Source organism: Mesoplodon bidens, assembly GCF_964165515.1.
Source record: "Mesoplodon bidens genome assembly, chromosome: 13".
NCBI lineage: Eukaryota > Metazoa > Chordata > Mammalia > Artiodactyla > Ziphiidae > Mesoplodon > Mesoplodon bidens.
The window spans coordinates 35992593-36018350 of NC_138169.1; the positions used below are offsets into that span (position 1 = coordinate 35992593).

General features: G+C 35.7%; 1 protein-coding gene across 1 annotated transcript in view; it reads right to left on the reverse strand.

Moving 5' to 3' along the window:
* The window catches only part of SMCHD1 (structural maintenance of chromosomes flexible hinge domain containing 1), a 128727-nt gene that overhangs the window by 64781 nt on the left and 38188 nt on the right, over window positions 1-25758 (reverse strand). The window contains exons 10-22 of the mRNA XM_081252522.1: window positions 25229-25439; window positions 22741-22861; window positions 22474-22657; window positions 20362-20556; window positions 18514-18627; window positions 17831-17937; window positions 17016-17098; window positions 16708-16821; window positions 11696-11773; window positions 11497-11616; window positions 7317-7461; window positions 1802-1898; window positions 354-426 (exon numbers count right to left, since the gene is read on the reverse strand). Coding sequence (XP_081108648.1) covers window positions 354-426; window positions 1802-1898; window positions 7317-7461; window positions 11497-11616; window positions 11696-11773; window positions 16708-16821; window positions 17016-17098; window positions 17831-17937; window positions 18514-18627; window positions 20362-20556; window positions 22474-22657; window positions 22741-22861; window positions 25229-25439 — 1642 coding nt within the window. The remainder of the gene's footprint in view (window positions 1-353; window positions 427-1801; window positions 1899-7316; window positions 7462-11496; window positions 11617-11695; window positions 11774-16707; window positions 16822-17015; window positions 17099-17830; window positions 17938-18513; window positions 18628-20361; window positions 20557-22473; window positions 22658-22740; window positions 22862-25228; window positions 25440-25758) is intronic.

The window sequence follows — 25758 nt, forward strand, 5'->3', positions numbered from 1 at the left end:
TCTTAAAATATTAAATATTTAGTTATATCTGAAAAAGTAAAGGACAGATCCAGTTCTAACGTAAGTCTAATTAGTATATCCTTAAGAACAGTTCCCCAATATAGTTTCAATATTCACATTTTTCTCCCAAGATTATTTTTAGAACTTCACTCAAGTCTTTCTAAACGTTTTCCTGTCTTTTATTTTTAACTGGTCATTTCTGTTAGCACTATGTTTGTCATTCAAATGTATTTTCAAGATTTGTACCATAACCAAACCAAAAAACACTTCACCTTTATAAGTGTCATTATATTTTATCATAAGAATATTATTTAAAAGGTAAATATTAGGAATATTTCTTAAAGTAATATTACCTGGCAGTAATCTAATTTTCAGAATCTGTGAGTCTTCTTTTAAACCCGGAAGAATAACCTTCAGATTAAAATTCTGTTGAAAAAATTATTTTAATTAAATTCAAGTCCTAAATAAATACTTAAGTAATTTACTACCTCAATTCTGATTTACTTTTTGCTTTTCATTTTCATACCATTATAGAAATCTACTCAGCAAATTTATATTGACTAAAATTATCATATATATGTATGAAAGAGATGCAGGTGAAAAAACTGATTTATATTGCTTCTTTATAGATAATACTATCTTTGAATTCAAAAGGCATAACATAACCTCTGAATAATTATCAGAATTAGGATGGGCACTATAAAAAATGTGGAAAGTAGTCAAATGGAAAGAACCCAATATCTAGACATATCTAAATACAATGCAGTGTTCTAGATTAGATCCTGGAATAGAAAAATAATAGTGGAAAAACTGGGGAAATGCTAAAGCCCAGAGTTTTGTTAATAGTATTATATCAACGTTAACTTCTTAGTTTGGATAAATATATAATAGTTGTATAAGATGTTAGTAGAGGAAGCTGGGTGAAGAGTATATGTGAACTCTCTATACCATCTCTGAAACTCTTCTGTAAAACATAATTATTTCAAAATAAGAAGGTTTTTAAAATCTAGAAATCTTTTTAGCAAGTTTATCTTACTAAAGTCAAATTTTCCATGCATTTCAAGTTCTTTTTCCAGAAAAAGCTTAATTCAGAAAGATGTACAGAACTTGCTCTTTAATATGATTTGGTTATATAATGCAGTATAGTATACAGTACTTAAACTCACATGCTCTATTTTAAAAATTATTTTGATAGGGAAACTTTTTAAAATATATATTGAAGGTAATGATACAATGGAAAAGAAGTAACATAATACTTGAGTTACTAGCTACAGTGTTCATATTAGTCATATTAATCTATTAGCTACTTTATATACTTAACTGAAAAATTACCTCATTGGAGTTCGTCTTTACTAACTCTAACCTTATTCCTCCCAAAACACTTCCCTTATCCAAATACCAAACCCAATACTTTTACAGAAGTGAGCTAAAGTTTCTCATATTTTTGTTCCTATTCTAAGAAAAACACTGAAAAATGGAAAAACTTACAGAGAAAAAAGAAGCAACATAGTACTAGATAACTGTTGTAAATGGCTTTGAATGCAAAAAGACTGGAATGAAAATGAAGACAGTTGAAAATATTTAATTCATAAACATTTAACAAACAACAGCAGCAAATATGCTGGGCTTCTGAGATGTAAATGGTAATGGTATGTCGGGTGACATGATCCTGATTAATTCCTAAGAACTTGACATTACTGTCATCTTGTCACAAAAATAGGTTATTCAATTTTAAATTTCCAGTTTCATTTTTACCATATAAGAAATAACATGCATTATAACATTTATGTACAATGCTTACCTTGCCTTGACAAGAGTTTACAGGGCCCTTAGCTGTAACACCTCGAATGACACAATTTGGTCCATTGGTTATTTCTTCATAATGTAAAGATAAACCACTGGAAAAAATAAATTATTTTTAAACTTTCCCTCCATTACCTACAAATAAGCTGCAAATGTTCTTTTATCTTTTCTTTCTTTTTTTTTCTAGCTGTGCCACATGGCTTGCAGGATCTTAGTTCCCTGACCAGGGATTGAACCCGGGCCCTCAGCAGTGAGAGCATGAAGTCCTAACTGCTGGACCGCCAGGGAATTCCCTCTGCAAATGTGTTTGTCTTCTCATATGACATTCTTATTTTTAATTCGTTTTTCTAATAAAATTGTATTTTTTTTTAAAGAGAGAAATAAATGAACAGAAGCAAATTCCCATGAGATTTTTACAAAGAAAAATGATCCAACAAGTATTAATAAGTGATACCATTCGTGCAGTGAGTAAAGATACAAGGTAGGAAACAATCAAATGCTAGACCATGTATACAGGCCAAAGAAAATGAAACATCCAAATCGGTCAGGCTTAAGGATGTCTTCAGACTTTGCCCTGGATTCTTTCAAATCCTTCACCCACAGGGATTTTAGAGACTTTCTGGCACCTATTATTAAACTAAATGGCAATTTTAGATAAAGTCCAAATAATTAAGTACAGCCTTGTGCTAATGTAACCTTGCTAGAATGTATACTGAGACCCTCTAATCTACTACCATGAGCAATGTGATTCCTAAACCACCTTTGACCACCTGTAGATCCTTACAGTGTCAACATTTTACTCTGTAAGGAGTAAGGTGATAAAAAAGGAGGAAAGATATACCATGATGGAGAAAAGACCTAATTTTTCTGAAGAATGAAATTAAATATTTAGATATTATCTGAATAAGTTGTAAAAATTAAATAACATGGCTTGTTTGAAAAAAGCTGTAAAGAGGCATGTAAGGTAAAATAAACTCCCTGAGAAAGATGGACATTAACCACAGACATCTACTTTCATTCTCTCTTAAAGCCTCACTAATATAAGAACAAAGGGATTCCTTTTATTTACTTTTAAAGGCAAAGATATGGGAGGTATGGAAGAAGAGACAAGGACAATAGAATTTATCTGCTAGAAAAAAGGACAGACAAGTGGCAAATGACCTAGTATCGTCCCAAGAAAACTGAACTGTGAAACAGCAATGGAAGAAGCTCAAAACCAATATATACCACAGAATTCCCAGGTACCATTAAGGAACTGGTGTTACTAGGTACCCCTAGAAGCAAGGCCAAAAAAGAAAGCCCCCACCCCAAAAAGGGGGGGAGTTGATTACAATTTCGATCCTCAGATCTCCCCTCTCCACCTCTGGCAGATGACTGGAAAATTATTCTCTGAAAAGGTTTAAGCAGAGAATCTGTGAACCTGGGCACAAAAAGTAAGTTGCAGGAAAGGGTAAAATACTAAAAAGAATACAAGGGTAATCCTGAACGGACTGCATATGGATACTGAGACCTTTTCATTCCCATTCCTACCCTAGTCTTGCTCCTGGACTGGCTAGGAACCTGGACAGCCAAATTATTCCCCTCCAGGCAAGAGACTAAAGATTGTTCTTTGAGCAAACTACCCAGCCCAAGAAAAAGACCTCAAGATACAACAGGATTTCCCCCAACAAAATGTTACAGACAGATCATCCTGTAGTGGAGTTCACACTCAACAGCCTCTCGCAAACTCTCAGGATCTCCTATGTGCATTTTAGTTCTCCATCAGATATAAAAGGAGATGACCAAAGATTAACCAGATATATGAAGAAAGAGATCAAAATCCAACTAAGAAAAAGCAACTAACTTGGAGACAATAAAGACTATCAGTGTAGGTAACTTTTTTAAAAAACTACCATTTATTTATCAGCAAAAAACAAAAAAAATGTATTACATTCATAAAACAAGAACAGAATCTACAAAAGAACATTCGGAGAACCAGGAAGAACACTTGGAAATTAAAAATATAGCAAAAGGACAAACTCAATGGAAAGATATAAACATAAAATTGAGAAAGTCTGTCCAAAAGTAAAACAAAAACACAGAAAGATTAAGAAAAATGGAAAAATTAGGAAAATCAGAGAACCAGTCCCAAAGGTACATCATCAAATAAATAAGGATCCCCCCCTCAAAAAGAGAAAACCGTGATGATGGAAGGTAGAAAATGAAGTACTTCAAATAATGAAGAGACCTATACAAAGATGTACCATTATAAAATTTTGCCCTGTTGAGAATTAAAAGTGGGTCCTATAAGCTTCCAGACAGAATACGTAGGAAACATAAAAAGGAAAATTAATCAGAACAAGTTTAAATTTATCAGCAACAGTAGAAGCTAAAAGGCAAAAATGGAGCAATGTTTTTATAATTTCGATGGGAAGTAGTGTCCAACTTTCAATTCAATCAATCAAGTAGAATAGAGACATTTTCAGAGCAATAATTTTATCTTACATGTAAATCCTTTCTTAGGAAACTAGGGAATAATGTACTCCAGCAGAAGGTGAAGGACAAGGGATTCTTTCAAAATTGGAGACCCAGGGAAGGTTAAATGCTAAATAAAATAAGCTACTTAACAATCTCACAAATTCAGGAATGTTTCCTCAAGGACCTGAGAGCCAACTCTACGAAATTTAATCATCAATGAAGGTAAACTCCTATCTCCCAGTTTCCTGGGTCTAACTTCTGATCAATTGACTCCAAATTGCAAACTCTACTCCCAGTCATAAAGATACTTAGCAATTTTTCTTGAAAACATGAATGTGATAGATTATATTCACTTACCCATGTAACAGAGTAAGATTTCGTTCCTTGCAATCTCTATCAGATGGTGATGAGAATCACATTCTAGTTTACTAATTATTCAATCATAAAATTGTTTTCTTTCTCTTCTACCTTTGTGAAGAAGTTTTCTAGCTTTACAGTAGGTTTTGTTTTTACTGTATTTTCCCAACATGAAAGACAAAGGGAATTTCCAGGATGAAGGTGAAGGAAGATCACAGAAGGACAAATGTAACAAGTGTAAGAACAACTGATCCAGACAAGAGCACATGGCAAAGTTCCAAGAAAGATGTTTACAAGAGTATGAAACTGAGGGACTTCACTGGAGGTTAAGAATCTGCCTGCCAATGCAGGGGACATGGGTTAGAGCCCTGGTCTGGGAAGATCCCACATGTCACGGAGCAACTAAGCCCGTGAGCCACAACTACTGAGCCTGCGTACCACAACTACTGAAGCCCGCGTGCCTAGAGCCCATACTCCACAAGAGAAGCCACCACAATAAGAAGCCCACGCACCGCAACGAAGAGTAGCCTCCACTTGCCACAACTAGAGAAAGCCCACGTGTAGCAACGAAGACCCAATGCAGCCAAAAATAAATAAACAGAGAAAAAAATATGAAACTGATAGGTTATCTAGGTACCAAGCATCTTGAGAAGAGACCAGACAAGTGGCAGACAGTTACTTAGCAAAGAAAAAAAGAACAACAGTTGTGCAATGAAGAAAGTAATTAGCACTTACATAATTATAATAAAGCAAGCACTAAATACTGATCAAGCCAGAATACAACTTTATTGAAGAATGTGGGAATAGGAAGGTTTATTTGTAATGTAAGTGGCAACAAGAGAGTGTGTCCTCATCTTCCATAAGTCAAGAGATAATGCTTAAAACTGAAGAATCAAGAAGTAACAATATGAAAGTTACTTAGATATGTGGCAATAGGTACCAAAACATTCAAGTAAGAAAGCTGAAAGTGGTTCTGAGAAGTGGATTGTGGGTGGGGTGGAGAGGGTAGAGGAACTACTCTTTTTTTATATAAGCCTCATCTAACTATTTGATTCCTTAGGCTATATGTGTGAATGATTTTTTGTTTAATTAACACTGAGAAAAAAACAAACAAATAAACAAATTTACTGAAGGTAAATTCACATAGCCAGGCCACCAAGATTTTTTTTTAAGCCCCAAATCTTAATTACCAGTATGTATGTGTGACACAGAGACTTTGTGTGTAAGAATGTCCTATCAAGGATAAGAAGGAAGTTATAATTGAAAACAGGGGTCAACTAATGCACGAATATTTTCCATTTGTGACTAGACATTACTTTTAGTGTTTTTTATTAAGCACATAGATGCTTAAGTATTCAACTCTTCCATTATGGTTTAATATTCAAATGAATATAATATGTCAAAATCACTTTTTGCACAAGAACCACTTTTTGCAACTTAAGAGAACATTTAGAAAAACTCATTTTCAATATTTTTTGTAACTCTGTTTTGTTTTTCAGGAACTTAACCATGGTATAACTCTGGACACTAGTCTGTGAGCTTCTAGAAGGCAAATGCTATGCTCTTATTCACTTCTATATCTCCAGCTGGCAAATGCCTGGAATACAGTACACAGTCAAACGATTAAAAGAGTAAATGATTACACCAACAGGGGAAAAAAGTACACGGCGATAGCAAAAGAAAGCATACACTAAAACGTGGGCCCAGGGACTTCCCCGGCAGTCTAGTGGTTAAGACTGCGCTCCCGCTGCAGAGAGCACGGGGTTCAATCCCCAGTTAAGGTATGATCCTGCATGTCTTGCAGTGCAGCCAAAAAAAAAAAAGTGTCTCCAAAAAGACAAATTTGGCAGAAATTTGAAAAACAAGAATTCTTCCTAGGCACCTCAAAACAAGGTAATGGAAAGCAATGAACATCCTCAGTTGTATAACTGGACACATTGTTTTTCAGGGATATTTTTTAACATAAGCCAATCATATTACTCTATAGAGCTATTAAGTAAAGGCAAATTCTAAGGAAGGACCAAATTTCCATGGAAAGTGTAAACTTTATTGCTATGGTTTTAAAAGCAAACCAGGGCTTCCCTGGTGGCGCAGTGGTTGAGAGTCCGCCTGCCGATGCAGGGGACACGGGTTCGTGCCCCTATCCCGGAAGATCCCACATGCCGCGGAGCGGCTGGGCCCGCGAGCCATGGCCGCGGAGCCTGTGTGTCCGGAGCCTGTGCTCCGCAACGGGAGAGGCCACAGCAGTGAGAGGCCCGCGTACAGCAAAAAAAAAAAAAAAAAAAAAAAAAGCAAACCAAAATAAATTTTATTAGCAGGTTAAAAACCTACCAGTAGGTAACCACTAAGTTTAAATGGCCATAATTTCTAAGCAAACAACAAAATAAACATGGTATGGTTTATAGAATTGCCAGGAGAAGTCATATCATACTTGCAAAAAGAAATGGACTAAGACAGAACTATATCAGTCTCACCTAAACAACTGTAACAGAAAATTCAGTCAAAACAAACTTTATTGAGGTAATGTATGTATGACACTACAGCCACAGAGAATAGATTGGGACTAAACAAATCCCCCAGATATCATAAAATATCCACTAAGCATTTTAAATAATAAACCTGAAGTTAACCGAACATAAATAATTTAAGCTAAAAAAAGAAAAAAGTGAATACTTAGCAAATATGAAAAGTCAGATTACCTTGCTTCAAAAACTGGCTGAATATCAGTTGATAGTTGACTAGTATGACCAAATTCATCCTGAAACTCCACAGGGATATTGAATGGGACTCCAACACGAAAAGGAGGATCCAAAAGACCAAATGAAAATTTCTCTGGTTTACCCTCTTAATAAAAAAAAATAAACATGAAAAGAAAATTCATCAGTCAGAAGATTCATTGTAGGTAGAAACATCCATTATATATATGGAAGATTAGACTACAATAAAGATGGCATTTTAAATCTGTGCAAAGTTTATATAAATTATATCTATAATCCACCTGTGAAAATAATAAAGTTAGAACTTTATCTCACACCATGTATAAAAATCTAGACATAGAGATAAATGTGTTTTTAAACTATGAAATTTTCGAATATAATAAAGGAATATGTCTATGATTTTATCGTAGGAAAAACTAAGGCAAAACACAATACTCAATAGCTATACAACGATGTATTTGATAAAGTTTAAAATATTTTATTAGATACAAAGTTAACAGAGAAGCTCTATATGAGAAAATACTTGCAACGTATGCAATAAAGGATTAAAATCCACAATACATTAAAACTTCCTATAAAGATAACAGTTTCAAGTCATCCCCTGGGAAATTATTAGAAATGCAAATTCGAGGGCTCACATCATCCTACTGAGTCAGAAACTGCAGGAGTGAGGCGCACCAGTCTGCATTTTAATAAGCCCAGCAGGTGGTTCAGGTAAAACTTAAATTTGAGAACTACAGCTTTACACTATTAAAATAGGCATAGTAGGCAATTCCCTGGTGGCACACTGGTTAAGAACCTGCCTGCCAATGCAGGGGACATGGGTTTGATCCCTGGTCTGGGAAGATCCCACATGCCGCAGAGCAACTAAGCCCGTGTGCCACAACTACTGAGCCTGCGCTCTAGAGCCTGTGAGCCGTGACTGCTGAGTCCAAGTGCCACAACTACTGAAGCCGGAACGCCTAGAGCCCGTGCACCACAATGAAGAGGAGCCCTCGGCTCCCTGCAACTAGAGAAAGCCCATGCGCAGCAGCAGCAAAGACCCAGCACAGCCAAAAGTAAATAAAATAAATTTAAAAAAATTAAAAATAAAATGAAATAGGCATAGTAAAGGAACAAACTGTCACAGATGACAATGTCCAATAAAGGCTAGAAGAGGTACACAACCTAATAATTAAATAATTTAACCACCAACTAGGCTAAATATTACAATATAGGTTAGCCAAGAATGAGCATAGGGAAACAGGAACCCTCAGTCTGTTGATGAGGGTACAAAACCTTTTGGGAGGGCAACTTGACAGTAAATATGTATAAAATGTTAAAGCACACACATTGCAGCTTGGCAATTCTATTTCTTGGTATCCACTCTAGAGATCCTCAAGCACTTGTACACAAAGCACCATAAATTTTTTCCGTATAGAAATGTGATTTGTAACAGCCAAAAACTTGGAAACACATGCAACATTCATCAAAGAAAACTGCTAAACTACAGCATGTCCATACTGTAGAATGTTCCACAGGTGTATTTAAAGAACATGATAGATCTGTATGTACAAAAAGGAACACTCCCCAAGGTGGTCGTCTGACTAGAGAAGGCAAGATAATCACAGGCACTTAAATCAGCTCTCTAAAACCCCATAAAGATGTGGCACTACAGAGATTTTTTTTAAAGAGGCCTAAACCTACAAAAACAATGAAGAAAAAAGACAACAGTAACAGAATTTGAAAGCTGGAGAATGGGCAAGTATAACTGACTTAGCAGAAAGACTCAAGAAATCAAATCCTCAATCATCAACAAAGCAAGCAGGGAGCCAATTTAATTCATACTCAGAAGTCTCAAGAATGGCTCTATCAAGTAGGAGTGAAACTGAAATAAAAAAGGAAGACTCGTTCAAGTTTGTTTGAGAAACAGCTCCTCAGATCCCCACCCCTCAACACACAGAGCCAGTCAACTGCCTTCCTCATCTTCAGCAACATCTGGAAGGTTTCTTCTCCAGGGAAGGTTAAGAGTAGGTCCAAGGAGTAAGGGATACAGCACTACTGAAAGCATTACAGTTTACTGAAAATAGGAAAATCAAGTGAAAGATCAATACTGAATATGAGCAATCCCACTACTGGGCATATACCCTGAGAAAACCATAATTCAAAAAGAGTCACGTACCACAATGTTCACTGCAGCTCTATTTACAATAGCCAGGACATGGAAGCAACCTAAGTGTCCATCGACAGATGAATGGATAAAGAAGATGTGCACATATATACAATGGAATATTACTCAGCCATAAAAAGAAATGAAATTGAGTTATTTGTAGTGAGGTGGACGGACCCAGAGTCTGTCATACAGAGTGAAGTAAGTCAGAAAGAGAAAAACAAATACCGTATGCTAACACATATATATGGAATCTTAAAAAAAAAAAAAGGTTCTGAAGAAGCTAGAGGCAGGACAGGAATAAAGACACAGACACAGAGAATGGACTTGAGTACATGGGGAGGGGGAAGGGTAAGCTGGGACAAAGTGAGAGAGTGGCATGGACATATATACACTACCAAATGTAAAATAGATAGCTAGTGGGAAGCAGGGGCATAGCACAGGGAGATCAGCTTGGTGCTTTGTGTCCACTTAGACAGGTGGGATAGGGAGGGTGGGAGGGAGACACAAGAGGGAGGAGATATGAGGATATATGTACACGTACAGCTGATTCACTTTGTTATACAGCAGAAACTAACACACCACTGTAAAACAATTATACTCCAATAAACATGTTAAAAAAAATATTGAATATGAAACCTCTAACAGTCTTCCCCAGCTTGGCTCCCCAAATGCTGGCACCCAGGTGTTTACACTCCACTCTGGGGAATCTGAACAGCCAAAGAGAAAAAACCCTAAAATTCTCTTATCATAATCTCCCCAAATGATATAAACACTCTCGAATGTTCTATTCTTTTTTTTTCCGGTACGCGGGCCTCTCACTGCTGTGGCCTCTCCCGTTGCAGAGCATAGGCTCTGGACGCGCAGGTTCAATGGCTCACGGGCCCAGCCGCTCCGCGGCATGTGGGTTCTTCCCGGACCGGGGCACGAACCCGTGTCCCCTGCGTCGGCAGGCGAACTCTCAACCATTGTGCCACCAGGGAAGTCCGAATGTTCTATTCTTAACTGTGTGCAAATAACTAGTAATGTAAGAGGGTATCTAATTGGAAGGACCCAGAGCAGACGTGAAAAAAAAGCAACATAGAGGAAACAAGCTATGAATAAAGTTTGAAAGAGTCAAGAAAAAATGCCACTATTATTAATAGCCTCAGAGAATTAATAAAGATACTGAATCCATGAAGTCGGAGAAAATACTTTGAAAAGGGAATAACCAGAGAATATTTCAGAAACTAAAAAAATTATAGCAGAAAGGAAAAATTCAATAGAAAGCGTTGAACATCATGTTAAAGAAGTCTCTTGGGCTTCCCTGGTGGCGCAGTGGTTGAGAGTCCGCCTGCTGATGCAGGGGACACGTGTTCGTGCCCTGGTCCGGGAGGATCCCGCATGCCACGGAGCGGCTGGGCCCGTGAGCCATGGCCGCTGAGCCTGCGCGTCCGGAGCCTGTGCTCCGCAACGGGAGAGGCCACGACAGTGAGAGGCCCGCGTACCGCAAAAAAAAAAAAAAAAAGAAGTCTCTTGTAAAGTACAGAAATAAAACCAAGAGATGTAAAGCAGAAAAAACAGTATTAGTACACCAGTCAAGAGGTCCAACGTCTTAACACTAGATGTTGTACAAAGAAAAAACAGAGTAGGAAATCAAAGGAACTCAAGAAAAATCCCTAGAATTTAAAATTTCAGAAATTGGGACCCCCCCCCAAAAAAAAATTATCCAAACTTCTGGGGATTGCGGAAGAGGGAGGATAGGGGCGGTTGGACTGGTAGTGGAGGGTGTTTAACATGCAAAAGTTAGGAATCAGAATAACTTTAGACTCTACCAGTAACAAGGGAAGCTGGAAAACAATGATGTTTTCAAAAGTTTATAAGGAATATGATTATCAAGCAGAATTATAAAGCCATTCTAAGACCAAGATGGTTATACAATTGGTCAAACATCTTTTATTAAATTACCTGTTTTCTTCTTGATTTAAAATGCCACCTTTAGCATACAGAGTTACATATTGGTGTTTTCCTTACCTTTGACAGAAAATTTAATTGCTTTAGATGGTAGTGGTCTTCCTGCATAAGTGTCTGCATTACTTTCATTCAGTACAACTTGTAATTTCAATGTATAATTCCCCAACTTTTGAATATTTTCTGGACAAATTAAGAAGAAATTAAAATTCAAGTAAATGTAGTAGTGATATAATTTTTAACATTCAGAATAATAACTCACCCATTTTTTTAAACCAGTAAGGCCATTTTCCTCCATGTTGACTAATATGTGAAATGATTTCTTTATTTCCACTTGGAGCTTAATAAAAGAAAAAATTTTATATTTTGAGAAATTAAATATAGAACATGAATAAGAAATGTCACACTGGCATCAAATGTCTACCTGCTATACATTTTTTACGGTAGTTTTGAAACCTCAAAAAATCTAAAGCTATCCTATTCAAGTCAATAGCATAATGAAAATTTACTCATTCAGCTGATTAAAATTCCTTTATTTCAATTCTTAAAAATGTATCTGTAAATAAGCTTAACTGGCACAAACAAAAGAATATAGAGATAATTTTCTTTTGATATTGAAAATCATTTCTTTAAAAGTTTTCTTCAAGAGGAAAATAGCATACTTTATTTACATAGAGTAATCTCTAAGACTTAAGTGCTCTATTAAGAGAAAAAAAGCAAGACCTAAAGCAGAAGAAAGAAAACAAATAAAAGGATTATATTACTTCTCTGAAATATTCCTTGCTATTTATTTTTGACTTTGGAATTACCTGACTTAAAATATTCTCAAAATAGAATTAAAATAAAGCAATTCATAAGCAAAACCAAAATGTAGGTAGGCTATATAACCATATTAAAAATTTTTTTTGAATTATTTCAACTGGGCTTCCCTGGCGGCGCAGTGGTTGGGAGTCCGCCTGCCGATGCAGGGGACACGGGCTCGTGCCCTGGTCCGGGAGGATCCCACGTGCTGCAGAGCGGCTGGGCCCGTGAGCCATGGCTGCTGAGCCTGCGTGTCTGGAGCCTGTTGCTCCGCAACGGGAGAGGCCACAACAGTTAGAGGCCCGCGTACCGCAAAAAAAAAAAAAAAAAAAAAAAAAAATTATTTCAACTGACTTCAACTTTAGAATATATAAAAACTTTAAGGACAAATAGCGCTTCAAAGAAGTCAAATTTAATCTAATAGTACTATTAGTAATTTTATAAGTATCACTATTTTGAAACTATATTATAGGATAAAGCAGTAAGTAACTGTTAATGTTGTTAAGAATCAAGATTTTCAACATAAAAGAAATGAAATAAAAGGATAAAATCAAAGTGGTTAAATAAAAACTCAGAATATCGGGCCTCCCTGGTGGCGCAGTGGTTGAGAGTCCGCCTGCCGATGCAGGGGATACGGGTTCGTGCCCCGGTCTGGGAGGATCCCACATGCCGCGGAGCGGCTGGGCCCGTGAGCCATGGCCGCTGGGCCTGCGCATCCGGAGCCTGTGCTCCGCAACGGGAGAGGCCACAACAGTGAGAGGCCCGCATACCGCAAAAAAAAAAAAAAAAAAAAAAAAAAAAAAAAAAAAAAAACTCAGAATATCGATATGAATTCATTTTTTTTCTTTTCCAAAAATATTCATGTTTAGCTATCAATCGAAAAAGCTTAGAAACATTTTCGCCCAGTGGCCATAAGCAATCCTAACACTCAGGCCTCTAAATGCCATTCCCCACTGAAAGGAGCTGGGACAAAGTTAGAAAGTGGCATGTACATATATACACTACCAAATGTAAAACCGATAGCTAGTGGGAAGCAGCCGCACAGCACAGGGAGATCAGCTCGGTGCTTTGTGACCACTTAAGAGGGGTGGGATAAGGACGGTGGGAGGGAGATGCAAGAGGGAGGAGGTATGGGGATATATGTATATGTATAGCTGATTTACTTTGTTATAAAGCAGAAACTAACACACTACTGTAAAGCAATTATACTCCAATAAAGATGTTAAAAAAAAGAGTAATGGGTGAATCGAGGTTTAGGGTAAACATGTACAAGAAGATTCTAGGATGTCTTGAGCCAGAAAGGAAGAAAGCTCAAATCAAAGACAAAAAGGGTCTTATCAAGAGGACAGAGGGGCAAACATGAAGGCACATCAAAATCAAAGAAGCATGTCAAATCTATAAAACCCCATACATTCACAAAAACACATTTATGAAAATCAAAAAAAGTCTCTGAGCACCACAGTACTGTACCAATTCCTGACTGGTAATTTGCAATTAAAGAAAAAGGATTAAGCCTTTATACTGCCTTTCCTATAAAAGCTGTGTTTCAGAGTAAACCAATGACCCTAATTGAAATTAATTACTAACAAATAAACTAGGAAGGATAATAAACTGGGATAATAAATTAGGAAGAAATAAAAGAATGGGAGGATCACCATTTTGCATACCAAATAACTAAGCAAAAATCATTAATGGATGAAACCATTACATCATGGATGAAAGGAGAACTTTATAATCATATTAGCCAAGTGAATTCAATAATCCATTTTAGCAGCATTAAAAGTAGGACAATTAATTACAGTCATCAAATGCCTCTTTATGTAATACCCTAAGAAACACAGATTCACTATGGAGTATGGATTCTTGCTTTAGGGGGGAAAAAATGGTGAACCTAAATCTGTTTAAGCTTTTGGGGTAATTTCCAGTCTTCAGGAAATAGAACAAACAATGGAACAAGTTAAATGACATTCCAAAGAAACAAATATGTGAAACACTCTACAGTAAAGTGTACATTTAAAAAATAATTGAAATGGTAAATCTATTATATATACTTTAACAAAAAAAATCTTCTAATTAAAAAAATATATATATACAGGCAGACCTTAGAGATATTGCAGGTCTGGCTTCAGACCACCACAACAAAACAAGTATCGCAATAAAGCAAATCACATAAATTTTTTCATTTCCCAGTGCATATAAAAGTTGTTTATACTATACTGCAGTCTACTGAGTGTGCAAGAGCATTATTTCTTTAAAAAAATAAAATGTTCATATCTCAATTAAAAAGTACTTTATTGCTAAAAAATGCTAACCTTCACCTGAGCCTTCAGCAAGTCGTAGTAATAACATCAAATATCACTAATCACAGATCACCGTAACAAATATAATAATGAAAAAGTTTGAAATGTTGCCAGAATGACCAAAATGTGACACAGAGACATTAAGTGAGCAAATACCATTGGGAAAATGGCATTAATAGACTTGCTCAACACAGAGTTTCCATAAACCTTCAATCTGTAAAAAATGCAGTATCTGCAAACGGCAATAAAGCAAAGCACAATTAAACAAGGTATGCCTGTGTGTATTTTTGTTTTTGTTTTTAAATAAGACAGAGGCAGGAGGGGTCAGAGTCACAGAGAGGCTGGAAGATGCTACACTGCTGGCTTTGAAGGTGGAAGAAGGGGCCACAAGCCAAGGAATGTGGGTGGCTTCTAGAAGTGGAAAAGGCGAGCCTTCCCTAGAACCTCCAGAAGGAACACTATCCTGCTGACACTTTGATTTTAGCACAGTGAAGTACACCAGGGACGGACCTAGAGAACTGTAAGATAATAAACATATGTTGTTTTAAGCCATCAAAAAAAGTTGGAGAAATATAGTGTCACAGAGGCCAAAAATAAGAGTACTGCAGTAAAATTAGTCAAACTGTTCAGTGCTGCCGAGGCTAATAAGACATTTATACAATGAAAGTATACATTACCATTGACTAGTTTATAAATGTTGGAAATAAACGCATAGTGAATAAAACATCTTTAAAATCCATGGACCAGACATGCAATATATAGTGACAGAACAGATTATTGAAAATATAAATTGAAAATACTTTCAGGCAGTCAAGACAAAAACAAGAGACAAAGAAAACCGTAATTCAAAAAGAGTCATGTGGGCTTCCCTGGTGGCGCAGTGGTTGAGAGTCCGCCTGCCGATGCAGGGGACACGGGTTCGTGCCCCGGTCCGGGAAGATCCCACATGCCGCGGAGCAGCTGGGCCCGTGAGCCATGGCCGCTGAGCCTGTGTGTCCGGAGCCTGTGCCCCGCAATGGGAGAGGCCACAACAGTGAGAGGCCCGCGTACCGCAAAAAAAAAAAAAAAAAAAGTCATGTACCACAATGTTCATTGCAGCTGTATTTACAATAGCCAGGACATGGAAGCAACCTAAGTGTCCATCGACAGATGAATGGATAAAGAAGATGTGGCACATATATAAAACGGAATATTACTCAGCCATAAAAAGAAACGAAATTGAGTTATTTGTAGTGAGGTGGATGGACCCAGAGTCTGTCATACAGAGTGAAGTAATAAGTCAGAAAGAGAAAAACAAATACCATATGCTAACACATATATATGGAATCTTAAAAAAAAAAAAAGGTTCTGAAGAAGCTAGGGGCAGGACAGGAATAAAGACACAGATGTAGAGAATGGACTTGAGTACACGGGGAGGGGGAAGGGTAAGCTGGGACAAAGCGAGAGAGTGGCATGGACATATATACACTACCAAATGTAAAACAGATAGCCACTGGGAAGCAGCCACATAGCACAGGGAGATCAGCTCGGTGCTTTGTGACCACCTAGAGGGGTGGGATAGGGAGGGTGGGAGGGAGGGAGGCACAAAAGGGAAGAGATATGGGAACATATATATATGTATAGCTGATTCACTTTGTTATAAAGCAGAAACTAACACACCATTGTAAAGCAATTATATGCCAACAAAGATGTTAAAAAAAACAAAAAACAACAGACAAGAAAGTTAACAAACAAGGTGATTCAAGTTAGGAAAATACAAGATGAGCAATAATATGTAGTTCTTTTCCTTTACCAAAGAGTGGGCCAGGATTCTCATCTGAAACAAGTACTTCCAGCCCATAGGTTCAGAGACACAGTATTTTTGATATAGAAGGGATCTTAAGGATTATCCAATCTAAATTCCTATTCAGTACAAACTACTACATGTATGCACATCATATCTTTATTTTAGCCCATAGCTACCTACATAGGAAAAGTCAGAATAAAATGTTAAAAAAAACCCTCAGAAAACAATTGATTTTTTTAATATGAATTATTCACACTTTTGAAACTCCTAACTTTAAACAAATGCACTATCTATCAGATTGCTAGCTCATAATTACACAAAGATATTAAAACATATGTTATATATTTAAGAACAACAATAAAGATCCAAATTAGTTTGTATACTTACAGTGTAGTATAACTTTGAGCTCGACCAGGAGTTTCTTTGACCCTCCATGACTTGTTCCTGGAAGCTTTTGCATTGCTTCCCCCTTTTTATTCAATATTTCAATTCTTAATGCACCTATCAGTCCAAAATTAAAAATAAGAATGTCTGAGTTACACCCAAAGAATCTGATGAATCTGCTAGGTCTTCACACAGCACTTTAATTTTTCATGGTCTTTTACTATGAAATGTAAAATGTAAGAAAAGCATTTTTCAGTATTTAAAAACAAACAAACAAAAAACAAACACACACAAAAAACCCAAAAACATACCGATGGGGGTTCCAGCAGGCCTAATCTCATTTGGCAATAATTCATCTCCTTCAGGCCAAGTTACTGACAATCTATCAGGGAGCCTATTAGGAAACCAGCATATTAATGATTCATGAACTGTGTTAATTATGGTCTTATTTTTAAAAATAAAAGTTACTAGAAATTTTAATATTGATTTCTATTTTTTTTGACAGGTTAAATCTGAAATCCTGTATGATTAATACTGTAAACATTTCCTTCTCCTCAACCACTGTTGTGGCTACAGAGTAAGACAAAATCTCCTGGTGTTAACAGCCAGGAACTGTGCTTTTTTTTGAGATTTTTCTATTCGTTTATAGTACAAGCTACCTTTGGGAGACAGGATAAACTCTACAAATAAAAGAATTACCAGTGAGATTCAGTAGGAATCAAAATGACAGCATCATTAGCTATACAAGAGCCACAAACCGTTTTGTTTTTCGATTTCCTTTTACTTCTTTTGTACTAATCTTTACCTCTCAGCAGTTACTACCATTTTCCTCTAGATGTAGGCCAAAGTTTTTTTTTTTCTTTAACAAACTTAATCATAGTGCTGATAACAGTGATACTGTAGATATAAGATTTCCTCATTTTTCTATGAAATACAGGATTCTGTTTTTATAACAGAGAGCTCTCAGGTTTTTTTTTAACAGCAAGAAGTTTGTCACAATACACACATCTAAGACTACAAGTGCCCAAATAGAAGAGCGTAATGACACACTCAATAACTGCTAAAAGGACAACTCCTCTTGATTTTTCTTGTTATTTTTTACCATGCATCTTGGAATGTAAATTACCTTGCCATTTCATCTTCTACATATTTTTTCACAGCTTTCTCAGCAACTGTCCTATCCAGCTTTGCAATTGGCACAGTTTTTATTTCATCATACAGTGCCTGAGGTTCCTGAATAAATAAAATTTATACCAACATTTCAAAAAAACTACTTAAATTTAGCTGCAACAAGAACATTTCTTCCAAAGAAACATATTTTTACCCTAATTAAGTATATAAATCATATTAGCTATTATTACATTATACCACAGTGTTTACTTCCATTTTTCATGTAAACTCCTTAGGCCTAATTAAATAGGCCTTAGGCCATTCAAATTTTAACAAGAGCATAGTATAAGGATAAAACCAGCTCTAGTTTTGAAGTTTTTCATTCTTGAGATAGAAGTCTGGCTCCAATGTTTATGTCTGTGGGCCTTGGATGAAATGTGCACTTTACAAAATTACTGTGTTAACTAGCAATAATATATGTAACATTTATTAAACACTGGGCACACAGATGTTAAGTTCTATAGATTATTAAAAACATCAAATATGAAACATAAAAATTCATGCTACCACTACTTTAACCAATGGAAAAGCCAAAGACAAGGCAAAATAGAATACCGTATTTTTATTTTAACAATTAAGCAAAAGAAAGTAGTACCAAGAGACTTTGAAGAAATATTTTTTGTTATTTGGGGGTCTTACCATTGCAATTTGAACCTCTCCTCCTGTAGCATATACTTCTCCATCATGATCACCATAAAGAAAAAATTTTACAATGCTTCCATAAAAGAGAGGAAGTGTCTTGATTGTCTTGACCTAATATTTAGTTTTAAAACAAGGATTTAGTATTAATATTTACTTTTAGAAAAACAGGTTTAACAATACTTAACAGAACTACTTTATGCAAGGGGAAAACAGCATCTATCGTTAGAAAAATTAACAAAAAAAGCATTCTAATATTCTCATAAAGTTATATTTGTGAAGTTCTCCACTTATTTGTAACATATCTTTGAAAAGACACAGTGGCTTCTTCATACAAAAATGTCACAGCTATGCATGTGTCTAAAATGCCCAAAGCCTTCCAAAGTCAATTATTATTAATGCAAATTATCTCAAACCCCCATAAATGTTGCTTGCAGACTGTGAACGGTGACTTACAAAGTTATCATTTCTTTCAAATAAATTAGCTCAAAACTTGCCTATAATGTATTTCTTCCCCTTATTTGGCTTGAAAAATCTAAGGGTAATTTCCATTAGTCCAATTCAAAACTTCCCAACTACAAGGACAACAAAAATTTACACCCAACCTACCTTCCAGCCTCATTTCATTTCTGAATTATTTCTCCTCACACACACAATAGGTTGCAGCAACCCAACTCTGTTGCTTGCGGTTTCCCTGCATTTACCTGTCTTTGTCTGTGCTCAGATTATCTTCTCTGAGAAAGCATTTCACTTGACTACCACACAGAATTTGACAAAACTGATCACTCCCTCCTTGTAACTCTTCACAAATACCTTATTCTCCTGGTTTCCTTCTATCTCACTATCTCATCCCTTTCAATTCTCCTTTGTCAGCTCCTCCTCTTTGTTTTCCTAACCTCTAAATGTTGGAAAAGCAAGCTGTAGCTACACATACTACTTCCGAGGTGACCGCATCTGATTCCAAAGCTTTCGATATGTGATGATGAGAGTGTCACATTTGTGCATTTATTACCTTCATAATTACCTCTGCAAACCTGAGCCTTTACCTCTTTCAAGTTCCATACAAATGCCACTTCATGCACAAAGAATTGCATGATTTACCCTCTTCTCCCAGGCCAATCCGAAGTCAGAAAATTCTCTCCTCCTAAACTATGAGCACTATTCATTCTCTCTTTTCATAGCACTTACCCCCTTCTTACCTATGATTATTCTGCTTAGGTTATCTCTGTTTTCAGGCTGTAACAGCCTGAAGGACAAAGGACATCCCCTAGATCTCTGCATTCTCCACAATGCAGTCAATAGCACAGTAACTCACGAGCAGCACTCAATAAAAATTTGCTGAAAAATAATTTCTCCATATCACAATTAAAAAAACAAAACGGAATTCTCCATTTGAGTAAATTTTAGTGCAAGAAACAATAAAAACCTTGTTAATTGAGCCTTTGGCAAAAATCAAGTTTTTTATAAAATGTCCTGTTAAATTACGTAATTAAAATCCATTTGGGGCTTCCCTGGTGGCGCAGTGGTTGAGAGTCCGCCTGCCGATGCAGGGGACACGGGTTCATGCCCGTCTGGGAAGATCCCACATGCCGCGGAGCGGCTGGGCCCGTGAGCCATGGCCGCTGAGCCTGCGCGTCCGGAGCCTGAGCTCCGCAACGGGAGAGGCCACAACAGTGAGAGGCCCGTGTACCGAAAAAAAAAAAAAAATCCATTTGGCCTTTTCGTTCTTTTCTGGCTCCTGAAGAGCCAAGAGTAAATATATTATTTTTGGTTGTTGATAAATTCTAATACATCTAATTTAGTTTCAAATTCTACTAAAAATTAAATCTAAAAATAAGTTAAACTTACCAGCTGTCCTGCTTTGTATATTTTTCCATCCCATTCTATTGCTGAATAAGTCGCCCAGGGGCCCTGCTTTTTAGAAGGGAGATCAGGACGTGTAATTATTCCTTTAAAAAGTGTAAATTTTATTTGTTTGTCATACTTTTCATGACAGTCCTTCAGCCATAAAGCAAATTCTCTGTCAATTTTCATTCGCTGCTCCTGTAAAATTTTAAAATGTTCTATGAAATACAGCTACTAGTAAAGAAATACAACCACAGACACTTCTCATTCATTTCATTTTTCCTTCCACATACCTGCCCACCCCAGAAAACCTAATAAAAAACTAAAATATTTTGCTGGATCCTTCTCCCATATGAATTTCGATTTCTATCAAAGACATTACTAAAGAAAGAAAAATCTTTGCTACTTCCTTGGGTTCAAGGTCTCAATGGTCATTATCAACAACGATTTGCTTCCCTGTTTTAAATCCTAGGATATACCAAAAAATGACAAACACTGGCTGCCTAGGATAAGGAGAACTAGCTGATTAGGGGAAAAGGGTAAGTGGAAGCCTTCTTACTGTGAACGATGCACATTCTCAATAGGGCAATAAAAATATCTTTTTATGTGTCAGGCACAGATTTAAATACATATTGTACTTAAACATATATATGGTATATCTATGGTATTAAAATGTCATTGGGGGAGTGATTAGGGGGAGAAAAGGTCAAAAAAGCTCTTTTATAAAGTGATAGTGAAAAAAAGGTTGAGAAACATTTCTATGCAAAACACATCTTTCCTTTTAATTATGTATTATATATCTATATTTATTCAGAAAATAAATCATAAAATAAAAATTGTTTTCTAATATATAAGAAGAAAATGTGCTATTGCGTATCATTCTTCACCCTGATGGGAGACAGTATAGAGATTTACATTCCAGCATAAGGTGCTATATACTTGTTTAATGCCTATCTTTAGGAGAATGAGTAGGGAAGATAATCTTTACATCACATGCTTTCACAGAAGACTTTGCATAAAGTTATAGAAGTTCATTTCCCCCTATATACCTTATTCCACAATATACCATTTTCAAATGAAAATGGGGCAAAACTAAAACTGATTTCAGCTTAAGTTTTTGCAGCTGATAGTCAAAGGGCCAGTATGTTAATCATTAAAAAAAAAAAACTTTTGGTTTTAAAAAGTTATTTGAATAAGTAGTAACATGTACATGGTAAACACTCAAAAATGGCACGTATCTTCAAGGAAATCTTCCCCCTAATCTGTTCTCAGAACTCCTTCCTGAATCAGCAAATTACTGTTATCTCTTTGTCAACTTGACAAGAATATTAAAATTATTAACTAGGAATGGGACAGTCCGTCTACCAAATTTTTATGCTGTATTTCAATGTACAGCCCTTGTATTCGATAAAATTACATAAGATTCAGTATCTTTTTTATTAAGAGCAAAATGAATTTCAACATGTAGGGATGACTGACTATAAATACTGTGTGTCATGTATTGTGCTTATTGCTTAAGCAATTTTAAGTTCAGAATAAATGCATCCATCTCTTGGCAACTTAACATTAAACTACTGAAAGAGTAGTATCAAGTAAAAGTTTCTGAGGTGCTTAGGTAGAATAAAAGTACACTAGTTCTATCCAACTTTTTAAAAAATTTATCATTCTTTTTCTATTGATTAATGCAGATTTTAATACTGATCAATCTCACAGCACCTTTTAGCCCAAAGTATTTCATAGTTCTACCTCAAGTTTACCCCCAAGATTAGATTAAAATTGCATATTTAGGTTATTAATATATAAACACAGCTTTTGTATTAGATAAAATTGTTCTTATATGCTCTTATCAAATGGACATGGTTCTGTAGCTTCTATTTACTATGTTAAGGTACTGATGAAGATCTGACAAAAGATCTGTAAATGTTACCTGAACAAGATCTAATCAGTTTGAAATTTTTGAGTGAACACATAAATGCTCATGAATGAAAATTTATACTCCTGATTAAATAAAATGAAAAGTATGCAAATTGTCAGTACAAATCTACACTAGTGGCTTTCATTGTACTTAAAATAGAACACTTGCAAATATTCAAATTCTGATACTTAAAACCATACCTGTCCATTTAAAATCCTTGTAAAAAGGGTGTTCTTATCTTTCAATTTTAGCTCAAGATCCATAAAGGTCAGTTTATTTGTGCTGACCTGGAATTTGTCATTAGTGAATAATGCACCAGATATCCTATTGTAGCACTCAATCGGTGCAAGCCCTCTCTTCTTAGGAGGAGTACACCAGTCAAAGCTTGAACAGAACAAAACAAAGTATTAGTTAGTAAAAAGATTAGATCACAAAACAATATAATTTCAGTAAAAATCAGAACTTACTCTTCAACAGATGTATATGGTATTAGTCGTCCATTCCAAAAACATTCAAAAATAGGTCTTTTCCCTCTTGCTGCTTTCTCAAGTATGAAACAGTCATCATCATCATCTTCATCTTTTAATTCTAGAACAAAGGAATATTGGAACAAAATATTTATTGCTATAAAGTATATGCAATTTTTACCACTGAGAAATCAACTTCTGTAAGTGAAATGTTAAAGCTACTTCAGAGAAATGGTAACAAAAATTCTTATGATCTTTAACATTGCATTCTATAAAACCTAAAGGTGGCTTTATTCTGTTTGCCCTCAAAAAGGCAGATTTTCAAAGTGGTTCCACATTACCAATAGTGTTTCTCATTACAAAGTCAATAATTACTTACATACTAATCAATCTGTTAGGAGTACTATACTAGATACTGAGCCTGCAATCTTTAAAACCTATTTATAAATATGGGAGCTTGAATCCTGTACCTAAACCACAAGCTTCACAACTCTGTCAGAACCAGTTTACTTACATAAAAATCACCTGGAAAATCTACAGTATCTAGCAACAGCAAGTTTGCCTAGCTTGGACAAATTAATAACACTGAATGTAAGTTTACTTTATGATACAGCTAGAATTATAACCTATGTTATAAAGCGCAACTGTCTACATTTTTATGTTTGTTAGTAACACATTTTCATATATTCAGATAAATTAGATTCAAACATTATGATCCTGACATAGTAAAACCTCAGTTATTCTGGCATTAAGTCATTCCCCCCACCCCCAATAAAGCCTTCTTCTCCCAAAAAACCCTCACAAGTCCATCACAAGTAAATATTCCTTTCAATCACACCATTTCACTTGCTCTTAGAGAACCCCTCTGATCTCATTCAACTTACTGGCTATTATTTTAAGACATCATTTGAAGAACTTTATCTTTTTGTCTATAAGCATGCAAAAATTACAAATGGCAAATGCTAGAGACTTCACTGGAGGGAAGGTCACTAAGTAATAACATGTATGAGCACTTACTAAACAAAGTCGGGCACTATTCTGAGGACTTGAAGCAGTTTCTTATTTAACCCTCACAACACGTCTATGAGGCAAGAATTATTACCCCCCCATTTCACAGATACTGAGGCAGGCAGTACTTTGTCAAAGTTTACACAAAATGGCAGATAGGATTCAAATCAGGAAATCTGGTTCCAAAACCCACAATACTAAGGCTATACTAAAGAATTATTCTGAATGAGAAAATTTAACATTGTTAATCTATGAAAATTCAATGCAATCCCAATAATACCACTAGGATTTTTTTAAAGTGAAAGTACAGTACAAAGTGATTCCGAAGTTTATCCAGAAGAGCAAAAGATTAAGCATTAAGAATTTTCTCAAAAAAGAACAATAGTGTCTTGCCCTATAGATATCAATATACAGTATAAAGGACAAGAGAGTATCATTACTCATGTATAAAAACACAAAATAGGGACTTCCCTGGTGGCATAGTGGTTAAGAATCCGCCTGCCAATGCAGGGCACACAGGTTCAAGCCCTGGTCCAGGAAGATCCCACATGCCGTGGAGCAACTAAGCCCGTGCGCCACAACTACTGAGCCTCCACTCTAGAGCCTGCAAGCCACAACTACTGAGCCCACATGCCACAACTACTGAAGCCCACGCACCTAGAGCCCATGCTCCACAACAAGAGAAGCCACCGCAATGAGAAGCCTGCACACCGCAACAAAGAGTAGCCCCCGCTCACAGCAACAAAGACCCAACACAGCCATAAATAAATAAACAAATAAATAAATTTATAATAAATAAATAAAAACACAAACTAGATCAATTCCTTACAGTAAAAAATCCAGATCTATGCACTTATGGGAACTTTATATTATTATGAAAGTGGTATTTAAACTATTACAAAAATCATAATGTTCAATAATTGGTGCTAGGAAACTGGAAACCCACATGGAAAATATTAAGTTAACCCACACACAAAAAAAGATCAGAGATGTGTTAAAGATGTAAACATAAAATGATTAAGAAAAAAACCACAGGATCTTTTTTATCATCTTGAGGTATAAGATACCTTTCTATAGCAAGGCAAAAATCAGAAAGCATAAAGAAAAAACTAGTATGACTAAGTAAAGTTTAAAACTACTTTATAAATACCTACAAAGATAACAGGAAGACAACATGGAGAATATATAAAGGATTACTATGCAGTACATAGCTAAAAGTGCAGTTCAGGAAGAGATTTATGATAAAAGAATATATAATCTTTCTTAAAGCCACTGCTTTATTCATCTGGAAATGAATATACACAAAAATTAAGAATTATAAAAATTATAAATACTTAATAACTTAAGATTTGCATGAGGGAAAAAAGTTTCTAAATTTATCTAACCTCAACAGCCCAACTAATAATTATTATTAAGAAAACAAATCACTATCCTAAATCACAACTTCACATTTTGTAGCTAAGATAACGGATTAACATACTTGATGGAAAGCATGGATCATCAGGATATGTTTCTCTATCATATAAAAAAGGGTGATATCGGATAATCCCTTCCACTACACCATCTCCTTCAACATGAGCCTTGAACTCAAAACTATCGGCTGCTGTATTTATATACAACGTCTGCATGTCATCTTGTATTTCCCTTAGGTTGATAATCTTAGGTGTCTTCCCCTTTTCAAACATAGAAATCTAAAATAAAAATAAAACAAAAACAATTAAATTCTATAGTGACTTTACTTTTGTTCTCAGCTATGATCCAACAATAGAACAGGCAAAAACTACTTTTATTTGTACAAGTAATCATCTAGCTTATTGAAATACATATATATTTTTATTTGGATTAAATAGCTTTAAGTAGCATCTCAAAAAAAATATACTACAAAAAACTGAAAGTAAGCAAAGAAAGAGCAAAGCAGAGCTGAAGGATATATTAAGTGATGAGTACATTTAATTCAAGGTTTCCTGCTAGAGGTAGGAAGTGGGATAAAGATGTACATGAAATTCTTCC